At 38.4% G+C, this 23,872-nt stretch overlaps 1 protein-coding gene and 1 long non-coding RNA gene across 3 annotated transcripts in view; one reads left to right on the top strand and one right to left on the bottom strand.

Moving 5' to 3' along the window:
* Window positions 1-17,333: 17,333 nt before the first annotated feature.
* LOC144365046 (uncharacterized) lies at window positions 17,334-19,222 on the top strand. Its single transcript, XR_013423335.1, has 3 exons — window positions 17,334-17,424; window positions 18,230-18,312; window positions 19,073-19,222. It is a non-coding gene; the product is annotated as an uncharacterized LOC144365046 (long non-coding RNA).
* A 103-nt stretch (window positions 19,223-19,325) lies between these two features.
* Nln (neurolysin) overlaps window positions 19,326-23,872 on the bottom strand; it is a 97,710-nt gene continuing 93,163 nt past the window's right edge. For both annotated transcript variants that reach the window (XM_005319558.5, XM_013356103.4), the window contains one exon: window positions 19,326-22,091. In XM_005319558.5, the coding sequence (XP_005319615.1) occupies window positions 21,957-22,091 (135 nt within the window). In that variant the 3' untranslated portion in view covers window positions 19,326-21,956. The remainder of the gene's footprint in view (window positions 22,092-23,872) is intronic.

Here is a 23,872-nt window from a genome sequence, read left to right on the forward strand (position 1 = left end):
GATTTTTACTTTGACCTACATATTGTTTGCCTAAGTTATAGAACTATTTTTAGTAATGAAAGCATTAAAAACATTTTTTTAAAGAAAAAGTGTGTAAAATGGTAATATTTTGTTAAACATTATCTCAATTTAAAAAAAACCAGTGTTTTCTACATAAACATATCTAATTTCTACCGTAACTAAGGGAAATATAACTTTTTTTTGGTCAGAAAACTCTGTAGACTTCAGAAAACAGGAAACTTATATTATCTCCATATTCTCCTAACAAGGTCTGGACTGCGTTGGATGGTATTAGCGACCTTAATCCAAATTTGAAGGAATTAATTCCAGTTCTCTTAATTCCTCTCAATCCATTTAGGTTTATTTGTATGTGACCCTTATTTCTCCAGATCATACTGATACCTGATAAGACAGGGTGAGATTATAGGGTCATGATAGGCAGATGTTTTCTCCTGGCACTTCAGCTCTTTCAACTCATCTGGAATAGTCTGGTTCCTAATTGACTGATTGCAAATTCTACAGGCTCTCAGAAACAGGCTGACTCTTGCCAGTTTTTATCTTCATTAAATTATGGGCCAGTGGAGGTCACTATCACTGTGACCCTAGTCTGTGCCACTCTCTTAGGCATGTTCAACTACCTGGACTGATACCCTCAAAAGAACTATCTTCCATCTGTTGCAAAGTTTCTGTGCATTCAGGGAACCTTCTCCCCAGAAGTGGGAGTAGCTCTATGCTCTCCCAAGAGGAAACTATTCTCAGTCCCAAAGTCTCTTTTGTATTTGCAGTGACTATGGTGGAAGCCAGGTGTACAGATGGTGTTTGGCAGGGGGCTGGATGAGGACAAAAGTGGAACTGACATCAAAGAGGTCTGGGTCCCTGCAGCCTCGGCCGGTGCTGGTGGGCAGGATGGGCTTTGTCAGACCAGGCAATTCAGCAGTTGCCCAATTCTCTGTATAAGTCTCTCTGACATGGCCCAGTACTTGGGAATCTACTGTATAGCATCTTTATTCTTTGCAGTTTCCTTTCCATCACCACAAGAAAAATAAAACAAAAGAAACACTGTTGCACTTCCTTTTCATTATCCAAAGCCTCACTCTTGCTTAGTTAAAACCACTTTCTCTTCTGGAAAGAGAAAAAGGGACCTCTTTCTGTTGTTACATGCCAGGGTTCTCCCTCCGTATTGGCTGCATTTTTACCACTTAACCAACTTAATTTGGGGCATAGGGGAACCTTAAATAGGACTTTGAGGCTAGGAGTATGGCTCAATAGTAGAGCAAATGCGTGAGGCTCTGGGTTCAACCTGCGGCCCGCAAATCAAAACAAACAACAAAAAGAACCCCAAGGGCTGGGGTTGTGGTTCAGTGGTAAAGCACTTGCCTAGCACATGTGAGGCACTGGGTTCAATCTCAGCACCACATAAAAATAGATAAATAAAATAAAGGTATTGTGTCCAACTACAACTAAAAAAAAAAAAAGAAAAGAAAAGAAAAAAAAGAAAGAAAAAATTAAAAGAAAATATCCATCTAAATAAATAAAGGAACCCTGAGTGGACTTCTGATTGCCTCCTCCCCATTTCCTTCTTCTTGAGAGGGCTGGGCAAATCAACTCTACTTTGATTCTCAAGGTTGGAGCCCCCAGGTTTATGAAACTAAAGGAGGACTCTGAAAAAAAAAATAGTCTAATTGTTTCCATTTTGGGATGAAGTTCAAGGACTTTTAAATGATACAATCACTATTGGTAGTATTTGACACTAAGTGTAGGGATAATTGAGGCCTCTTCCTTTGTGTGGTTTGTTTTTACTACGTTAAGTACCGTTATCAGGGGAGAAGTGAGAAAAGAAATCTCAAATTAGTCACTCTTGGTAGTTGTTCACATCTTGGATATACGTTTTTGTGGTAAAGGAAGTGGAAGTTTGTGACTGAAAAAAAACATTTTTTTTTTCAAAACTCTGTATCTGCTAAACACATTTCCATTCTCATGGATGTATAAGAATTTATAGAATTTAGCATATGCTATGATTAGCTGCACAAACTGGTCAAGATCTATAGATAATGCAACAGCAAAACAGCTACTTGCAAAGTGAATTTGATTTCTGAAAATACTCCGAGTCACAAAGTTAGGGAGGTACACATACACAGTCTTTTTTTCAAGCTCAGCTATGAAAATGGTCCAATGCCCCGTTCTCCATGGCACATCACTCCTGGTTAACTGGAATAGGTAATTCTCACCACTCTAGTTTATGTCATGATTGGAAAGCATGATGCTCTGTTGGTGTCTACATGGAGTTGGTGAGCTGGGGTAGGTTTAAGATCTGCCTAAAGTTGGACAGTACACAATGGATATGCTACAACATAAAGTTGCCAAGGTCTATTGATTCAAAAGTTTAGCTGTATGGGATAGGTAGAGACATCAAGGAAATGCCCAAAAGACACATTTCTTTCTTTCTTTTTTAAAGAGAGAGAAAGAATTTTTTAATATTTATTTTTTAGTTTTTTAGCAGACACAACTTCTTTGTTTGTATGTGGTGCTGGGGATTGAACCCGGGCCACACGCATGCCAGGCAAGCACGCTACTGCTTGAACCACATCCCCAGCCCAGACACATTTATTTCAATTCCAGAAATGGTAACCACCTAGTTTTCAATGAAGCATCTTGGGCACAGCAGTGGAAAATCAACTGGTATTCACCACAAGGAACTGAAACTATAGGGTGAGGTATGGGGCAGATTAGCCAGGTCATAGCTTGAATCTGGAATAATTTGGGCATGGAGATCAACACAAAGCCTAAACTATCATAGGCAGGGAGAAAGAAGAGACAGTAACACATCCATTATCATTCTTGGTTCATCCCTGCAGGCATCCTAAGTCCAATTAACAATACAAGTATTCTGGGGACTAATTAGCCTCCGGGGTTATCATCAGAACATTAGTTGGTGGAAGAACTCATGTTTGTTCAGAACTCTAAGTGCTATTCATAACACATAAAAACACTTACATACACATGTATACATGTACAGAAATAGGGGCGAGAGATTTATTGAAAGGAATTAGTTTGTTTGATTGTGGTGGCTAGATAGACAAGTCTGAAATCTGTGGAACAGGCCATCAGGAAAGACAGGCTAGAAACCCTCAGCAGGTGTTGACATGTAAGTCCACAGGAAGAATTTCTTCTTCCTCGAGGAAATCTCAGTTCAATTAAGGCTTTTCAACTGATTGGATCCAGCTCACCTGGGTTGTGGGCAATAATCTCCTTTCCTTAAACTGGATGTAAGTGTGTATCACATCTACTATATGCCTTTGCAGCAACACCTTGACTAATGTTTGAATGAATAACTAGGTACTATATAACCTAGTCAAGCTGACAAATACAACCAACCATCATGCCAGTGAAATATCACGGGGACCAGTTGAGAATCTGAATTTAGATTTGGAAACCCAAGTCTCTGAGAGGTAATGACTCTTGTCCTAGGAATCAGACTGTGTTTATCTGCATTATATAGGCCTCCCAGAGGAGAAAAATGCATTCCAGTCGTCTCTATATTTTAATGTTCCCAAATCTTGAAAATGAGAGAGAGACATAACCCAAAATGTATTGTCTGTCCCAGAGAAGTATAAATCTGAAGACAGATTTAGAGATTAGGAGAAGCCATATAACTTCATACAAAGACAATGAACTTGGGAATCAGACACACCTGGGCTTGAATTGTAGCTTTGTCCCCTTGCAGAATGTGGGGACTTTAGGCAGAATTACAAAAGTTTTTTTTTTAACCTCTCTTAATTTGGTTATGATTTACATACAATGTAATGTGCTTATTTAAATGTATGTATCAACCAGAGTGGGGTGTGGCACATGTCGCTGTTTTTGAGTAGGACAGAAGAGATCACCTCACCAGTAAGGTGATATTTCAGTAAAGATCTGATGAAAGCAAGGGCATGCACAGTGGTGACAGTAGGACAAGAACTCTCCAAGTAGAGACAATAGCAAGCGAGATGGCCCTGCGGAGGCTGCTTCTGGAACATTTGAGAAATGACAAAGAATCCAGTATGACTGGAGTGAAGGCACAGAGATGGACAAGACAAAAAGGTAAGAGAGGGAACAGGAAGGAGGCCCAGATACAAAGAGGCCTTTGGGTCTACTGTGAAAACATTGACTTTCAACCCAAATATAATAGGGAGTCATTACTGGGTTTTGAGGAGAGCAGGGATATCACTGCATGTGTTTAAAAAGATCCTTCTGGTTCCTGTGCTGGGAATTAACTGTGGACACCAAGTGCAGGGTTTATATAAAGTGTCTGGTACATAGTAAATGTTTAACAAATTCCATTTATTTGGAGGATACTGATTCCTTAGTACAAATGAGGCTGTGACCTGTTTTTGTTTGTTTGTGTTTAGCTCAAATACAGATTCATACATGCATTTGACAAATATTTATGGAACATGACTATCCCAGATACTGGGGAATATAAGTTCTCTTTAAAAAGATAAGACTGCTACAAATGCACAGAAACAGAAAGTAGAATATTGGTAACGAGGGACTGCAGGGAGGAGGAAAAAGGAAGTTGTTTAGTTGGTATAAATATATAGTTTCAGTTTTACAAAATGAAAAAGTTCTGAGGTTGGTTGTATAACAATACTTAGAACCACTGAACTGCACATGTAAAAATGATTAAAATGGTAAATTTCATACTATGTGTTGATTTTTTTACCAAAATTTAAAATACTTTAGTACATAAAGAAAAAAAAGACAGCTGTTGGGATAGTAAACAAACAAGCAAGCTATTAGGTAGGAATAAGTACTTAATATTAAAAAATCAAGATAACGTGTTATGAAACTGAAGAGCTACTTTAATACTTTTCAAAAATATTGAGACCATTGAAAACCATGACCTGGTCTGGGATTGTGGCTCAGTGGTGCAGTGCTTGCCTAGCATGTGTGAGGCACTGGGTTTGAGTCTCAGCACCGCATACAAATAAATAAAAGTTCATTAAAAACCAATAAAAATATTTTTAAAAAAGAAAGCATGACTCTGGGATAGTGGTAGAGTGCTTGTCTAGGATGTGTGACATCCTGGGATCCTTAGCACCAGGGAGGAAACATATGACTCCATTTATGTAAAGATGCAACTAGACTCTGTCCCCTAATAGGTACTGTTTTCCAATAATATGAGAAAGTCTTACTTCTTTTATCTCCTAAGATGTGAAATCAATTATAGTTTAAAAAATAATGCTATTTTTCTTTATGTCCTACTAAAAACATTCGTATATAAACATATATGTAATTTATATATCTATGTACATATGAGTATGGTGTATAAATATATATATATATATATATGGTGTGGGTGAGTCTGTACCTGCCATATTAAACAAGTCTGGTTGTTTTTCTAACATCTAGGTAGTAACATGGAATTTGGGGTGGTTTTCATTGATTTTTCACATTTTTAAAAAATTTTCTAAGTAATGAGAAATAAAAAAAATAAAGCTATTTTAAAAACATATAAGAAAACACAAGAATATAATTGTGCCATATGAGCTGATAAATGTGCAGGGCTTAAAGCATGTCCAGAATGTAGTAAATGCTAAATAAGGGTTAGCCGTTAGTCTTCCCTTACAGTGCAGGTCCTGCTCCGTGTACTTCACATGGAGTTTCTCTGTAATCCTTACGAAAACCCTCTTTGTAAATGTTAACTAAGACCATAGATATTATGCCAAATATCATACAACAAGTAAGAAGACCATATTTTATGAGCAAACACCTTTTAACTCCTTTAACATAATGCCTATTCAAAAAGCTTGTTCCTATACTTGTGTAAAAACTCATTACTGATGATATACTCAACTAATACTATAAACATATAACTGCTTTATATAGTTTTAAAAAATGAACTATAAATTCTCATAAGATTTCTGGGAATTATTAGCTTAAAATAAATGAGTTAAATGTACTTTCTAAAACATATAATTCATATAGTATACTAAAATTTGTACCTTAGACTTAGTAGCAAAATCATTAATAATAGTACTAACTTGTCCTTGAATAGAATTTATAGCTTACAAAGCACATTCACATACTTTGGCTCATTTGATTTCCAAAACCACTCAGCCAACTAACAGAGCACACGTTAATATCCTTCCTTACAGTTGAGGCAGCTGAAGCATATGATATACATCAGTTAGAATGTCTTTGGCCAAGGACAACAAAAACCCACCTCGAACTGGTTTTAACAATACAGAAATATAGTGGCTCACTTCTGTGAAATTGTCCAGAAGTGAGGCTCACAGGGTTGACGTTATTGTTAAGGTCTGTAAACAAGTCAAAATAACACGTGGTATTTTGCCAGGGGAATGTTAAGAGTTCGTAAACAAGTCTGGATGATACCTGGCAAAATGCCAGAGGGAATGGTTTGAGAAGTAACAAAAATGAGCCATTAAGTGTGGAGATTCCTTATTGGTTGACTGATGTATCTAGTTTATGTTAATTAGATAAGCTGTATGGAATGTATAAATAGCTCTGTTGTCCTACAATAAACGGCTCCCATTCCTGCTGTATCAATCTACACAAGTTATTTGTCACCCCCCGGTTATTTTGCTGCAGCCAGACTGCGGCACGTTATCTAGCTACAGTGACTTTTCCCCTTCCTCCCTCCCTTCCTTTCTTCTTTCCCAGTGTTGGGGACCTCGTGCGTGCATGCCAGGCAAGAGCTAAACCACTGAGCTACACCCCCAACCCTCTCGGCAATTCTTTTGGCTCTTCCTTTGAGCAAGTGTTGGCTTCACCTGAAGCCTGATAGTTAGATGGCTGCTACATTTGTGGGCCTCCAATCGACATACAGTAATGCCAGAGGAAGAGACTGTTTCCATAGCTTTATCTTGAAAACTAGGAAGCTCTTCTCAGAAGTCCTCAGTAAACTTCTCACTGATCACTGCCCTTTTCTGAATTAACAACTGGCAAGGGGCATGGGATTACCCTTAGGTGAATCAGGATACGTGATGAAAATTGGAACGCTATCAGAAAGGAGGAAAAGTGAATGCTGGCTGAACACCACTGGCTCAAAGAGTCAAGTCAGGAGTTTAACCCAACTATTGAAGCTAAGCCTGGGGATCTCCCTGAGCTCCAGGCACTGTGATGCCAGGAGGTGGGACACATGGTTCAGACAGCCAGGTATCACTGAAGCCAAGCTGGGGGACTCAGGCCATCTAACTTCTATGCTTTTTAACCATGATCTCAACTACTTCAGATTTTCAGTAGATGAGGACTCATTTTTGGCTTTTATGGGAATATCCAAGGGCTATTTTTTTTTTCTTCTGGTACTGAGGGATTGAACCCAGAGGTGCTTACTACTGAGCCACATTCCCAGCCCTTTTTATTCTGAGACAGGGCCTCACTAAGTGGCCCAGGCTGGCCTCAAACTTGTGATCTTCCTGCCTCAGCTTCCTGAGTTCCTGGTATTATAGGTATGGGGCACTGCACCTAGTTCCAAGGTGTATTCTCAAATAAAAAGTGTGGATGTGATGGGAATTCCGTTATGCATGAGTTTTGTATGATTGAAATTACATGTACTTGGTAAAAGTTTGCTCTGAAAGCCACAAATCTGACAAATCCTTCAGAAGCACTTTTAAAAATTAAAAAATATTTCAAAAAGTAAAAAATGAGCCAGGCATGGTGGCTCATCCCTGTACTATCCTAGAAGCTCGGGAAGCTGAGGTAGGAGGATTGCAAGTTCAAGGACACTAAAAAGGGCTGGGGATGTGGCTCAGTGGTGAAACAACCCTTGATTCAATCCCTGGCACCCAATGAACAAACTAACAAACAAACAAATAAATATATTGTAGCTATTTCCTTTCTCCCTCACCAGAGGAAACCATGGTCTTGAATTCATTGCTGATTTTCTTGTATTTTTATGCTCCTATGTACAGATCCATAAAAGATATATAGTATTGTTTTGAAGCCCATTGTTCAATATATCCCAATACGTTATTCACTCTTCTCAAGGTAGATGCTTTGGTGGTTTTTAATTTTTTCATTGTAAACATAATTAATATGAATACTCCAGTAGATACTTCATAGTGCACAGGCAGACGTTTGATGGTTCATATCTTGAGGTGGAGTTACTGGGGTGTGTCATCTTCAACTTCAATAGACAGATTGCTACCAATCTAACAGGTGTGAGCTGGAATTGCCTGTTAATTTCAGAATTATAACAAGTTTTTGCTCTTTACATTTCCTATGAATCGGAAACTCTCTGATCTCTTGACTGTATTTTATTTTAGTGGATTGGAAAGCTATTTTCTTTTCTTTGTCATGGAAAATCATAGTAACTATTATGAATTTGTTCATCTTGCTCTGTCTCAAGGTAGCCTATTTTGTCCTTTGAAATATATTTTATTATGTATTGAGCATAGAGAAATGATAAGAGAAAAGAAATAAACGCACATATACAGATACTTGTCTTCTCTTCAAACTGCTGCAGACGAGGACATGTTTTCTTATAATTTCTTGCTAAGTTTATAAAGTGATCAGAATTTTTGCATTTTTGTATGAGGAATGAAGCATATCTCCTCTTCTCACCAGAGAAACCCCAAGATCAGAATATTTAAGAATAGCACAGATCGCCAATTAGTTTAATTAGTATTTGGCAACCCTGTCTTGTAGAATCCTTGAACTTGCACCTGGAGTGCAGAGATGACACTATTGAGCGATGCCACTTTTGCATCTCAAAACACCACTTTATTTTTATATGGTGCCTACCTATGAGATTCAACAGCACTTGGTTACGCTTACAGCAAGATCCCTGGGGAGTTTTCCTGTGTTTGGAGTCAGAGGTTATGTTACTAAATGAAAATTTATACCCTATTGACATAGGAAATGCAAAGACAACACAATTAACAAACATGAGATCATATTTCCATTTTGGTTGCAAACAAGTGAAACATTTAATCCTGAGCAGAGTGAGAGAGGACAAAATACAATGTGTGCTGAGACTGTACTTTCTCTTGCATTTTGCTTTGCAAAATCCAGATGGGAAAGGAATAAGCATTTATTTCTTTCACTTTCCACACTTTTAAGTGTCTTGGCATCAAAAGAAAACACTCAGCATGAAAGTATATTTCTCTTCCCAAAGAACATGGTATGAGTGGAAATGTGTTTAAAACAGTCAGAGTAGAGAGTTAGCTTTGTGGGCCCACACACACACACACACACACACACACACACACACACACACACAATTTAAGATAAAAATTATGATAAAAATTATAATTTCCAAAATTTAGATAGAAACCTCTGATTGTCGAGGGTTATTTAGGTTGGTTATAGCTAGTTAGAGGGATGAGCCACTTACTTTGTTCTTTTGATTATTGGTTAATTATGCTGTTTAGATAATGTTACAAACTTGTCAAGTTGGCCAAACATCTCCTCCTACTTCTTCCTCTAGGGTCTCATGGTGGCAGCTAATTTTTTTTGGCATGCACAGTAAAGATCAGGGTTTTAAAATTTTTTTTTTAGTTGTAGATGGACAGAATGCCTTTGTTTTATTTGTTAATTTTTACATGGTGCTGGAGATTGAACCCAGTGCCTCACACAAGCTAGGCAAGTTCTCTGCCACTAAGTTATAGCCCCAGCCCTAAAGGTCAGTTTTGATAATATTCCATTAAAACATGACTACATGACTACAAAGATTTTTACGCTTAAAAGGTAATCAGCCAAGCATGGTGGCATAAGAGTGTAATCCCAGCAGCTCGGGAGGCTGAGGCAGGAGGATTGCAGCTTTGCAGCTTTGAAGCTGGCTTCAGCAAATTAACAAGGCTGTAAGCAACCTAGTGAGACCCTGTCTTAAAATTAAAAAAAAAAAAAAAAAAAAAAAAGGGCAGGGGATGTGGCTCAGTGACTCAATTCTCCTGGGTTCAGTCCTTGATACCTAAATAAATAAATAAATAAATGATCATAATTTTCTTTTAACTCACAGCTTTTGTTACATATGGTTCAAACAAAGTTCTGAGTATTCTTTGGAAGCAGTTAGACATTCCCTTACAGTAATTTTGAAAAGTTAAACTTTCCCACTAACTTGAATTAGTAATTGCTAATTGAGGGGCTGGGGTTGTGGCTCAGCAGTAGAGTGCTCGCCTTGCACGTGCGAGACCTTGGGTTCGATCTACAGCACCACATACAAAAATAAACAAGTGAAATAAAGGTGTTGTGTCCAACTACAACTAAAAAAAAAAAATGCTAATTGAGCAGACCCTTGAAACTGAACACTTTCTTCTCTGAAATATTCGTGCCCTCCTCAGATTTCTGCAACTATCTTTGTTCACAGCTACTTGACCTCTACTAAGTTCTCAGCCCTCCCTTCCAATGTTTCCTTCCTGTGTTTACCTTCTGATAGACGCATCTGTACTTCAGCCTCCACGCCAACCCATCATCACCATTTCAAATATCATAAGATTTTGAATGTGTTCCAGGAAAGCCAGAGTACTGCCTGGCTACACCTACTGAAGTTCAAATTAAGGTGTGTGTGGGGGCGGGGGGAGGGAGTTAATTAAAGCCAGCTTGTTTTTACAAGTGTGGTGTGTATTTGTTTTAAAGCCTACAAAGTCCTGATGAGTTCCTCAGTCGTCCTAGAAAATGGCTCTTCTATGTCACTCTCTTGTGGCTACTAGTACAGTTGCTAGATCAGTGACCTTAACCTGGGAGAGTCCGTGCGTTCAGGGTGAGGGAAGTATACCCTGGGCACATGATTCACTTTCTAATGTAATGACTTCATTTCTATTACCCCAGAGGAATGCAGCAAGCACATTGACATTTTGTCTACTGGCACCAGAGAAAAACAGTGCATTGCTATAGCTGTAACACGCCCTATCTGAATTCTGATAGGGTACTCAGAAACGTACTAGGTGGCCAGAGGAACTAATGAGGTCTTCATAACCTTTTACACAAATACACACTACATTTATAAAACAAGTTGGCTTTAACTAGGACAACTCCCCTTAACTTGAACTTCAGTAGATACAGCCAGGTAGCAATCTGGCTTTCTTGGAACAAGTTCATTATCTTACTTAAAATTAGTTGGTGAGTTATGAAAGGAGTCAGGAGTTCTTCTGTATTCTGTACAAACTGTTTTTCACAGGGCTTCAGGTGTTATTACTGAGCTGCACCCTAGCCCCTTGACATACATTTTTAAAAGAAATTTACTTTAGAAATGGTCAAATAGAATTTATTCTTTTCCTGATCCTTCCAAGCCCCTCATTTAGTCCACAGAGATTAGAACACTGACTGTCAACTTGAACTGGAGTTTTGGGTAGAAAAGCCCCCTAAGACACCACTCCCAAATTAAAACATACCTACATCTTTTGTCCAGGACCTTGCTGGACCACACTTTCTGCCTTAGATTTCTTTCTTGTTCCTGCTGGGATTTGGAGAGAATTGCCTGTTCATCTATTGGGACTTTTGGGGAAAAGGAAGAAGAGGAGCAAGAGATGCTTCCTCTGGCTGGTTAGACCATAGGACTTAGCTTGGTGCCAAGCCAAGACTGAAACAAAAGGATGGAATTCTGTGAATGCAGAGCTTCTGCCTTAGTTTTGAGAAAGATACTATTAGGCTACTTCTATTCCCCTACTCTGAACCAGGAAGTAAAAGCAAATTTGGTCACCTTCCCAAATGACTTCAGGAAAATATTCCTGATCAGAGTTCACAGGAGAGAGTGTACTGGGTCTAAGTGAGCAGTTCCTCTCATTCCACCTGATCCCAGTTGGAAATTCACTGGCTAACTGTGCTGTTGACTGAACAAAACAGAGGATAATAGCCTCTGGCTGAAGATTTTATAATTGAAGCTGAGACAGAGTGGGCCATGTGCATGTTTGAAACAGTGATTGCATTGTGAATCACAACAGAAGTCCCACTTGTCAGCCACACAAATGTTTAAGACCACAGAAAGGCATCTGATTTCGGACAGGGATGACAAAATGGATCTTTTGGTTTTCCCCACTTTGTCCTGAACACAAAAGGACTGACTCCTGCTTTGTTCCGGGATGAAGTCTTGCATTCCTTTTAAGACCTATCCAATCATTACAAGAGAAAGAAAATTCCTGTCTAGAATCACTCCTACCACTTTCTGAAAAAGCAAGTTTTATTCCCTATCGCCCAATGGAAAAAGAAAGCAGTATAAAGTCTAGTACGCCAGAGATTTTGCTTTATTTGCTTACCATCACTTTCTCTCATTTATTTGTACTGACTTTTCTTAATCCTGATAAGCACTATTAAAAAATATGGCTCTTATTTGACAACATCTGTTGATATTTAAAATGCCTCCATTCTTTGAGCCAGGAACCACATTTTTAAGAATTTGTTTAGCAGATAAACTGGCAGATGTGGAAAACAACATATTTATGAGGATTATATTGGCAGCATGGTTTGTAATGTTCAAAGAGTGAAAAGAAGGACTGGGAATATAGCTCAGTGGTAGTGTTGCCTAGCATGCATGAGGTCCTGGGTTTGATCTGCAGTACCACACACACAAAAGTAAAAACAGACTGGGGATATAGCTCAGTTGGTAGAGTGCTTGCCTCACATGCACAATGCCCTGGGTTCGATACACAGCGCCACACACACACACACACAGTGAAAAAAATTTAAGTGTTCATCAATAGGGGATTGATTAAATAAATTACTGTACATTTATACAATAGAACACTAGGCAATCATTAAAATGCAGACCTCCAAATATTGATTATTGATTAAGAAGGTGTAGAACACTGTGGTTAAAGATGCTAATCTGGGAGTGTCGGGGACTGATATGTACAATGTCTGGATATGTAAGAAACTGGTGAGAGTGGCTGCCCATGGGGAGGAGGATCAGGTATGTAGCAAACAAGCATAAACAGAAACTTAACTTTTCATCATCACCCTTTTTCCTACCCTTTGAATTATGTGATATCTCACCAAAAATTTAAATTACTCCTCAAGTAAGTAAAATACAAGAAAATACATAAGACAAAAATAAGTTTTTCTATGAAGCATATGATTGTTTAAAGAAACAGAGGGAAATGGGGTATAAACTTGAAGTCCAGTTCTCTGTCTTTATCATGAATTCTGAAGTTTCCATCACCGTCTCTGATCTGCCTAATTAGTTTCTCTACTACGGAAGTCATAAGCACTCTGCAGAAAGAGAGCAAAGTGTTAAGGTGCTTTTCCTTTGGTTTTTTATTAGTAGTAATGGAAATTCTTTACACTCATGGGAGTAGAAAGTAAGGAATCTTGACTAATCCTGAATCATCTTTAAACCACTCAATAGTCATCTTAACCACCTGTTTTCTGGATTTGTAGGATGGATGGATGACTCTTGGGAATAATACTTATCAGGTCAGGAGGGGTCTGGCAATTTTCCTTTAAAGGCTGTCAATTTACAACCATTTGATCATAAAAATGGTTAAACTGAACATTTTCACCTTGCTTGCAGTTATAACAGAGATGGAATAGCACCATTTAGTTCCACTGCTGAAATGCTGCAAAGGAAAAAAAGCAATCATTTTGAAAAGTCTGTAGTGGCAGGTGGCACAGTAACCATATAAATTTTGTGGCACTGTGATGTTTTATAGTCTTTGGGTTCCTCCTCCCCCTCTTCCTCCTCCTCTTCCTCCTCCTCCTCCTTGTTTGCATTAAACCAGGGTTTTGTGCACGTTTGGAAAGTGTTCTAAACTGGGTTATATCTTCAGTCAACTTTACAGTCTTTGAACTGGATTAAAAAACAAAAGTTTAAAAGCAAATTCTTTAAGATGATTTTTACTTTTTTCTGATTAAAGATAGGGACTTTTTGCCCAGAAAAATGCAAATATTCAGTCTGGGGTTTTGGCTCAGTGGTAGAGTGCTTGTCTAGCATGTGTGAGGTGCTGGGTTCAGTCCCCAGCACCACATAAAAATAAATAAATGAAATAAAGGTATTATGTCCAACTACAACAAAACAAAACAAAAAAACAAAAACCTAAAATGCACATAGTCTTGCACAAAATTAATATAATTTCAGGGTAGTCATGGGACATTTGCCCTCTCTGTCCCTTAAACCCTTAAGTGAAGAAGAGATTCTAAATTAAAAAATTCCTGAGTTTGGGAGATGGGCATATATATCTCCGTGGTAAGTGCTTGCCTTATATATGTGAGGCTCTGGGTTCAATCCCCAGCACTAGGAAAAAACAGAATACATAATCACAGAAAGAAATGGACAAATCCTTAGAAACATTTTCCATTACTCAATTTTTCTTTTATAAAAATCATGTTTCCTTCATCTACCTGAGGCTGAAACTTTCAGATACTAAGAAAAAGCGCCCTTTCATGCAGAAATCTGCCACTGGAAGGTATAAAAAGAACTTATTTATTTAGTCTTATTTATTTCTGTGGTGTCAGGGATCAAACTCAGGGCCTTATTCATGCTAGGCAAAACTCTACCACTGAATTTCATCCTCATTCCTATATAGTTTTAGATTCATTTATAAATTAAGATGATATTTTGCAGTTATTATAAAAATGCATCTTTACGCAAAAGGTAATTTTAAAGAAGTTATGTTTCTTAAACACTTGTTACCTATTCACTAATAGTCGAGGACTGTGGAAGACAGTGGACACAAACAGTGACACAGGAAGTCACAATACGGTGAGCGCAGAAATGATAACCTAGGTGTTTGAATTGGATATTTGACTCTGTATGTGATGAGGACAGCAGCGAGTGGAATGAGTAGAGAGCTACTCTATAGAGAAAGAAACGCTATAGAGGAAGAAAAGGAACCTTTATTCATCCTAGAAGAGCTTTTGGCTTTATTATGCTCATACACAACTGTCAGTCTCCCACCTTAATTCCCAGCTCTTCTGCAAGACTGAAAGCCTCAGGTAAGCCCTAGCTGACTGCAGATGAGAAGTAAGAATGCTCACACTGTCAGTGGTCTCCCAGCAGCATGAGGAGCTGCAACCATCTAAATGCCATTTCTAAGCCCCCGCTCGTGAACACTTCACTGAGGGATGTTTTTCTGATAATCGTCATCATTAACGTTCAAAGCTGATCTTGTATAAATAGCTTACTCAAGGGAGAAACCCTCTCTGTAACACTCCTGGCAGTTATAGGATATTTATGAATGCTTATTAAGAGCAGCAGAATATATTTTAATTAACAATAATTATTAGAAAATGCTTCTTCTAATACCTCTTATTTTCCAACAAAACATTCCTAAGCTCTTAGCTGAGTATGGTAGGGCATGCCTATAATCCCAGCTACTTGAAAGGGTGAGGCAGGAGGATTCTAAATTTGAGAACAGCCTTAGCAACTTATCAAGACCTTATCTCAACATAAAGAATAAAAAGAGCTGGGGATGTAGCTCAGTGGTAAAGTACCTCTGGGTTCAATCCCCAGTGGGGGTAAGGTGTGGTAGGAGGACCCATACCTCTAAAACTCTGACTTCTGAAGCCATGAAGGATTAGTCAAATCTCTCCCATGTTTTGCAAGTATTTGAAGACATTTTTTTAAAAATTATGGATTTATCCTCCAAATTGAACTTCCGTAATTCTTCTTCTACATGTTTCTCTTGAGAACTATCTTCAAAGTCATCACCATCTTATTTCTGCTCTTCCAAACACCAAATCTGCTTAAAATGTGACATCTAGAATGGAGCACAACATTCCAGCTCTGATTGATCTTACTACCCTAGAGTTCACAGGGGTCAGGTATTGCTCTGGACATAAACTTGGACTAGGCCTTCTAGTTCCCTCTTGTACCCCTCTAAGTGCCACTATCCATAACTATCCAATCAGATTTCACCTCCTTCCACCTGGCATTTGGCTATTTGCATTGTAAGTTTGTCTCAGGACTGAAATAATTTAAAAATTATTTTGTTTTTGTTTCCTTCTTGAGATGGGTCTCTGAATGCTGCCCAGCCTGATCTGGACTCAGGATACCATTCTGCTTCAGGTCCTAAGAAGCTGGGACTACTGGTGTGTACCACCATGACCCAGCTATAAGTTAAATCATTTTTTTCCCTTTGTGGTGCTGGGGATTGAGCCCAGGGTCTCATATATGCTAGGCAAACACTCTACCACGGAGCTATATCACAGCTCTAATTTTAAATCTTAATAACACTAACGTGTGACCATTCCAGATCAGTTACTGTAATTTGGTACTGTGGATTGAACTCAGGGGCACTGGACCACTGAGCCACATCCCCAGCTCTAATTTGTATTTCATTTAGAGACAGGGTCTCAATGAGTTGCTTAGCATCTCGAATTTGCTGAGGTTGGCTTTGGACCTGTGATCTTCCTGCCTTTGTCTCCAGAGTCTCTGGGATTACAGGTGTAGGCCACTGTGCCCAGCAGTTACTGTAACTTTGATAATACCATTTTATAGAATTTCTTGTGATTTCAGTCAAAGGACATGAAATTTACCTGAGTTTATGAGAATAATTATTCAACTCCATTCAACAGCTAAAATCTAGTCACATTCTCCATCTCAGCAACAAAAAAGTCACAATGTCAGTTGAGATGTCTTGGTGAACAGTTTCTTTAAATTGTTTTTAGCTGTATGGTTTCTTTGATAACAAATGATACAGACAGCAAACGCCTATAATCCCTGCGACTCAGGGGCTGGCTGAGGTAGAAGGTCACAAGTTCAAGGACAACTTCAGCAATTTAGTGAGCTCTGTCTCAAAATAAAAAAAAAAAAAAAACAGGGCTGGGGATGTAGCTCAGAGGGAGAGAACCCCTGGGTTCAATCCCTAGTTACCCACCTTCTCCCACATAAACACAAGTCACAATTGCTATAAACATTTTATCATGGGGGTAAAATTCTAGGTGAGCCTTTTTTTTTTTAATTAGACACAAGTTTGTGTTTATTTCTTCCCAAATACATCATAATCTGGCACAATAAACCATATGCTCTCAGAAAAGGCAGAAAGTTATTCTTGTCATAAATTGGGTCAGATTTGGAAAGGTATGAAAGAGAAAGGACCACAGGCATTCTGGATGAAGGTAACAGCTTGAGTCGAAGCACAGATATTCCAACTCTAGGCCATTGACATGGCTTTCCCTGCCTCATCTGAACTCTGTCCCCCAGGAAAATGTAAATGTAAAACCACAAACAATCCCACAGTCACATGGGCCAAGGACACAAATAATCATCTTGCAGTAAAGGTAACCAGGAAAATCAACAGACCTAAGGGAAGGTGTGTGCAGCATTCCCAGAGTTAGGGATGGCTGTCTAGGTGAGCCTTTGAGCTCTAGGAGATAGGCAGGTAGAAAAGGTGTCAGCTTGTGAGATAACAAGAAGCCTGTTTCATAATCATTCCTCCCCTTTCTTGTGCATACAGAGTGTACCAGCTGTGCTGTATCTGAATTTTATCAGGAAAGGGAATTATCAGGCAAATTCAACCAAATAACTCAAGAATCACTAATCGATGGGTAGGTGTTCATTATCCTAATTTTCAATTCTTCATTTTTACCTTTTAGAAAATCAAATCTCTATTTTTGTTGTTGTGGTGCTGGTACTGGGTACCAGGTCCTTAGGCATGCCACAGAAGGGTTCACCACTAAGCAACACCTCAGCCCCTCCAAAATCTCTATTCATATCTTTATTGTACCTATGTTGAAGAAGGGTCTTTTAGGGCTAGTGTTCAGAATTTATAGCTTTACCTTCATACACTTGTAGTAATCACTTCCATTGTTTTCACTGGGAATTTCTTCATTAAAGTTGACTGAAAAAAATAAATTTTAGACACTGTTTTTCAAAGAAAATGAAATTATATATGCTTTTTAATTTTTACTATTATTATTTCTTGGCTCTTATTCTTACCAAGCTGTTATAAGGGAAGTCATATTCAATTTTAAGGGGCTATCCAGTTTCAGTGTAACTGTAATAATGTGCTTAGGGAAGGAAGCAGCTTTGGTCACCAAATCTACTCAGATGAGGCGAGATTTTTCTTTTAACATTCTTTGGGGCTCAGTTAACTATGCTTAAATCCAATTTGCAGGACTAGTATTAGTTATGAAATGAATATTTGTAGGCTGCTCTCCCCACACCCCGCCCCCAAGGAACAATCCATGTGTTGAAGCCCTAACTGTCATTGCTGGTTAGAGGAGGAGGACTTTTGGGAGGTGATTGGGTTTAGATGAAGTTGTGAGGGTTGAGTCCTAGACTGTGGGACTTCCCAACTTACAGTACTGTGAGAAATAATTTTATCTTTTTTTCTGTTTGCTTCTTTTTGAGATGGGGGTCTCAGTATGTTACCCAGGCTGGTTTCAAACTCCTGGGCTCAAGTGATCTTCCCACCTGAGTAGCAGGCACTACAGGTATGTGCTACCAAGCCCAGCTTTTAAATATCTGTTTTAGTCTGTGGTGGTTTGTTATAGTAATCCAAACGAAAACAGCATTTTCATGCAATTTTAAATGCAATTTTCTTGGAGCATGGCAAATTACACTTGTGTATGACAGAGAAAGAAAAAAAATTCCTATATAAACCCACTGATCCAGTGGGGAGCCATCACCTCCACAAACCTTGAATTCATACACAAAGGTTAAAGGCAAAAATGGTAAAGTAGAAAATTAAGAATTTCCCTATTAGTTAAGGTGTTTACAAAGATCACATAAGTAATTTTTCTTAAAGAGCTATTTTCTCAGTTTTGGCTTCCTGCATAATGCAGTTTCTTGTCTACAGAGCAATGAGTATCCATCTTTCTTCCTATTAGCTTTAGAAAAGCAAAACCTGGGCATAAGTAGCTCAGGCGGTAACTCTTTAAGATAATTTTTAGGTATTTAGGTAACACTCAATATTTACAATAGGGGAGAAAAACCTATTTCAGATGGCATCAAATTAAGACTCTTCTTTCTCTGTGGCATCTTAGAATCAAACCTTAGGAATCACATACATTAGCATAAGCTGTTTTAAGAAATTGCCTCTTAGCAACAAATAACAATGCTTGGAAAAATCCCCCAAACAGGCCCAAATCTTCTGGATCGATAACCAAGAAAGACTTTTTATATGTGGCTCAGATCATAAATATGAATTGTAAGTTTGCCCAATTGCAGCTTTTATGGGTATTCTCCATTCAGAACATCTCGGTGACTCCCTGAACTCATGGAGAAAAAGAACAAGCTGATGGATGGACATATTTAAGAAGGCTTTAAAAAGTAAGTGCTTATCTTTTCATTATGCTAGTGAATATTTTTAATGAATATTTGATTTTGCTCTGTACTTTGGTAGACTTAAAATATTAGAGGTAGACCTAAACAAGAACACCTTCGTGCTTTTGCTCTGTCATGCATTTCAATTTTAACATTAAAGTATGAAAGAAATGTGAGTTCATTTTCGTGGACAATAATGTAACTTTATTGTGCGCAATCTTTCCCACAACAATTAGTTTTTCCATGTGAAATAAGTGAAGATTTAAAATGCCAAAGTCGGGGGCTGGGGATGTGGCTCAAGCGGTAGCGCGCTCGCCTGGCATGCGTGCGGCCCGGGTTCGATCCTCAGCACCACATACCAACAAAGATGTTGTGTCTGCCGAGAACTAAAAAAAAATATTAAAAAATTCTCTCTCTCTCTCTCTCTCTCTCTCTCTCTCTCTCTCTCTCTCCTCTCTCACTCTCTCTAAAAAAAAAAAAAAAAAAAAAAAAAAAAAAAAAAAAAATAAAATGCCAAAGTCATTGTGAAAAAGACATTGGGCAAGAGAAAAAGCTGAAGAGAGTTTTTGGTTTTTGTCCGAAAGTGGAAAACAGAAGAATCTAGGAGAGAAAAATACCACAAAAACAGCTTTGGTGACCAGAGACAGTGACGCAGAGTGAGGGCCAGGGAACTAATCTTGGAAAGGAAGGTAGGATTTCATGTGGATGTTTAAGGTATTTGCTTAGCAATATTAGTCTCAAAATTTCCTTCTGTGTTGCTGCCACAGCTTTTGGTTTACCCTGCTGTCTTAAAATTTATTATGTAACATAATAATTGTTTAACTTAACACAAAGTACACTTGGATAAGAGCAAAGAAAGGTTCTATGCAGAGCATAAAGTTTATTTGGGGTCTGGGCTGTGCCTTGGAGGTACAGCACTTGCCTTGCATTTGATTCCCAGCAGCACCACCACTCCAATGACAACAAACACAAAACAAGTTTACTGAAAAAAAAAAATCCTGTCTTGTTTTTTTTTAGTGAGTAGATTCCTATAGGAAAAATCAGTACTATGAGTTTATTGCTCTGCTGCAGAATTGGAATTTAGGCCCACAGTAAACAGAGTTAAAGAGAAATCTAAAGGTTCACTTAAAAAAAAAATCACCAGATGAAACAGGCTATGGAGGAGCCTCTTCCCCAAGGCCGAATTTAAGTACCTCATAGCACCAGAGCAGAGCAGCTGTCCTGCCTGAACTGACTCCTCTTCTGCAGTTTCTTTATGGCCACATCAGCACCAGCTCTCTTCCCTACTGAACTCTAAATAGCCATTGTGACATGTCTATTTGTCATCTGCAGAAAGGTGATCAATAAAAGAGGCAACATCACTACCCCTTATTAGAAATTGAGAATCAAAAAAATGCCTGGCTAGGCCGGATGCGGTGGCACACACCTCTAATCCCAGTGGCTCAGGAGGCTGAGGCAGGAGGATTGTGGTTCAAAGCCAGCCTCAGCAAAAGCAAGGTGCTAAGCAACTCAGTGAGACCCTGTCTCTAAATAAAATAAAAATAGGGCTGGGGATGTGGCTCAGTGGTAGAGTGCCCCTGAGTTCTTGCCCTTAAAAAAGATGCCTAGCTGGGCAGGAAGCACTTGACATTAAATTTAGTTTCTTAGGAGGCTGAGGCAGGAGGACTACAAGTTTGAGTCCAGCCTCTGTGATTTAAGAAGTCCCTGTCTCACAGCAAAAAATAAAAAGATTTGTTCAGTTGTAGAGTGCCCCTGGGTTTAATGCCAGTCTGCGTACATGTGTGCATGTGTGCACATATACACACACACATACACAGAGCCTGAACTCACTTTATGTTCTAATTGGCAACTATGCCAAAATAGTTGTGTGCTGAAATGGAATTTAGACTCTAATACAGGATACAAAAACTTGCAATAAACCAGGCTGGCGGCAGATACCTATAATCCCAGCCAATAGGGGAGGCTGAGACAAGAGAATGGTGAATTCAAAGCCAGCCTCAGCAATTTAGTGAGGCCCAAAGTAACTCAGGGAGACCCTGTCTCTCTATAAAACACAAAAAGGGCTGGGGATGTGGCTCAGTCATCAAGTGCCCCTGGTTCAATCCCCAGTACCAAACAAACAAAAACAACTTGCAGTATACATTAGACCTGGGCAGTCACATTGAAAATTTTTTTTGGTACTCTCTAACTGAAGATTAGAAAGGAAAACAAACCCAAATGGGGTAATATAACATAAAGAGGCAGAAAGCTGGGAACTTTGAGGCCTGGTATACAAAGATAAAGGAATTACTGTGTCGTATTTCCTTGGCCTTGAGGCATGCAGGCAAAGGCAAGGTCACACCTTAAGGGAGGCAGAGGATCAAAGTTGACTCAGGGCTCCAGGAAAATATTTACCAGAGGAATTTGATGATTCATTTATCATTTCAGAAATCCCAAGTACAAAATTTTAAGATATAAGAAGGATCAAATTATATCATGTATATGATTCAATTTAAAAATTCTTGGCCCTCTTACATAATATTATCTAGATTATAATAGTAAAAAAATCAAATTACATTCATATGAAACTTTTATCAAAAGAAATCAAATCCATTTTTATGAAATTTTATAGTACAATTATTTTCAATTAGTCTTTTTAGGTCACAGTATTTATAATTCCATTTACATAAGTATAAGTTTTAAAATAAAAAAAAAAAAAAGAAGTCAGTAGAAATCTAATTTTTCATCTGCAAACTCCCTTCAGTTTCCAGGCCAGTAACACATGGCGACGTCGACTTGTCCTCCAGACATGGACTGCTACCAAAGATCCCGTTTATGGAGCACACAGGCCTCGACTCATTAGGAACGCTTTTTGGTTTGGCTCACGTTTCAAGAAATTCTGGAGCATGTCCATGCCGTCCAGAGATCCCCCGGGTTTCAGGATTAGGTTTCTATATTTCATTCCAACCTAGTAAAATAAAACATCATGCCTAATAATTCATGGTCACAGCAATTTTCCAAATCTCTAGAAGCAGGAGACAAAGGGGTAAGGGTAAAGAGAAAGGGGATTCAGCTTTACTCAGTCTACACCGTCTCTTCTGCCAATGCTACAGCTCTTCAGTATTTATTCTTTTATTTATTTTGATAGCTAAAAGGTTTGGAGCTTCAACCTCATGTCTTCTACGCTACCCTCTACTATTGTCTTATTTCCTTAGATTCTCAGTAGTGAGCTGATACCATGGGCAAGCAGACAACAAAAAATATAAAACGCATACATAGCATGGTCCTATTTGTTACCCTGACTCAAACTGTTAGCAGAGTATCAGGAGCAGTGGTCAGGCTTGTAATCACAACAACTTGGGAGGCTGAGGCAGGAGTATTGCAAGTGCCTTGCCAGCCTTAGCAACTTGATGAGACCTTGTTTCACAGTAAAAATAAAAAGAGCTGGGGATATAACTTAGTTGTTGAGGGTCCCTAGGTTCAATCCCCAGTATTGTACCAAAAAAGGGAGGGGTAGTTAGCAAAGCAAGTGTTCCAGAAAGCTAAAAATAGTTTTGCCTACCTGGAAATAGTAACACATCTACTATCAAATGGCTTCAGGTTTTTTTTTTTTTTTTTTTTTTAAGAGGATCTCATAAAAGATCACAAACAAATCATGCAAGCCTCTTCCTTAGACAATGTGGTACAGAGAACAATAGATCACATTGTCCACAGTAAGGCAATTCTGGGGGTCAGCACTGGTATGAGGACCTTTGCAAAGTTTTCTTTAGGGATGGAATTTAAAAACATATTACAGTTCCTTTGCCTTTATTTACATAAATACATGAGCAGATAATGTAAAAAGAAAACAGTTGTTACTCAGTATCAGTATTTTCAGTTCCTGAAACTGTGATTTTAGGGAAGCAAAGCAAGACAATTCAATGAAACTTAATTCCAGATACATACATAAATAGTTCACAGAGCAACACTTCAGTTTACATTGATTATATCATTTGATCAATAGGACTAAAAAAATTTTTTTTGTACTGAGCCACATCTCCAGTACTTTTTATATTTTATTTTGAGATAGGGCCTCACTAAATTGCTGAGGCTGGCCTTGAACTTGTGATTCTCCTGCCTCAGTCTTCTGAATTGCTAGGATTACAGGTGTGAACCACCATGCCTGGGGTAGGACTAATCATTCTTTCTAGTATAAACTAGAAAATTGGGAAAGACTAAAATAATCAAAGTTTTGACTTGTAACAAAATTCTTCTTGGTACAACCATCAGATAATTTAAATTGTTAAGAAAAATAAAACATGAATGGTATTTACCAAGTTAGATGCAAAACTATTTAATGCCTACACAGCCATACAATCGAAACTCTTGGGGTTGCCTTTTAGTTATGAATAGAAATTACTTGTGACTTAGCCTGTCGTCCACAGGCTAACATCTAACTTGAGCCTGGACCTTAGTCAGGAATAAATAGTCAGATAAAGTTTCTTTCTCATAAACTCTAGGATAGTACTGTCTAATAGAAATATGAGATATATGTATATAACTTTAATTTTCTACTAACTACATTTTAAAAATTAAAAAAATAAGTGAAGTCAGTTTTTAAGAATCTTTTATTAGTTGTTGATGAACCTTTTTGTTTTATTTATTCATTTATTTATTTATTTATATGTGGTGCTGAAAACTGAACCCACTGCCTCATACATGCTAGGCAAGAGCTCTACCACGAGCCACGACCCTAGCCTGGAAGTCAGT

The sequence above is a fragment of the Ictidomys tridecemlineatus genome, chromosome 1 (genome assembly GCF_052094955.1).
Source record: "Ictidomys tridecemlineatus isolate mIctTri1 chromosome 1, mIctTri1.hap1, whole genome shotgun sequence".
Lineage (NCBI taxonomy): Eukaryota > Metazoa > Chordata > Mammalia > Rodentia > Sciuridae > Ictidomys > Ictidomys tridecemlineatus.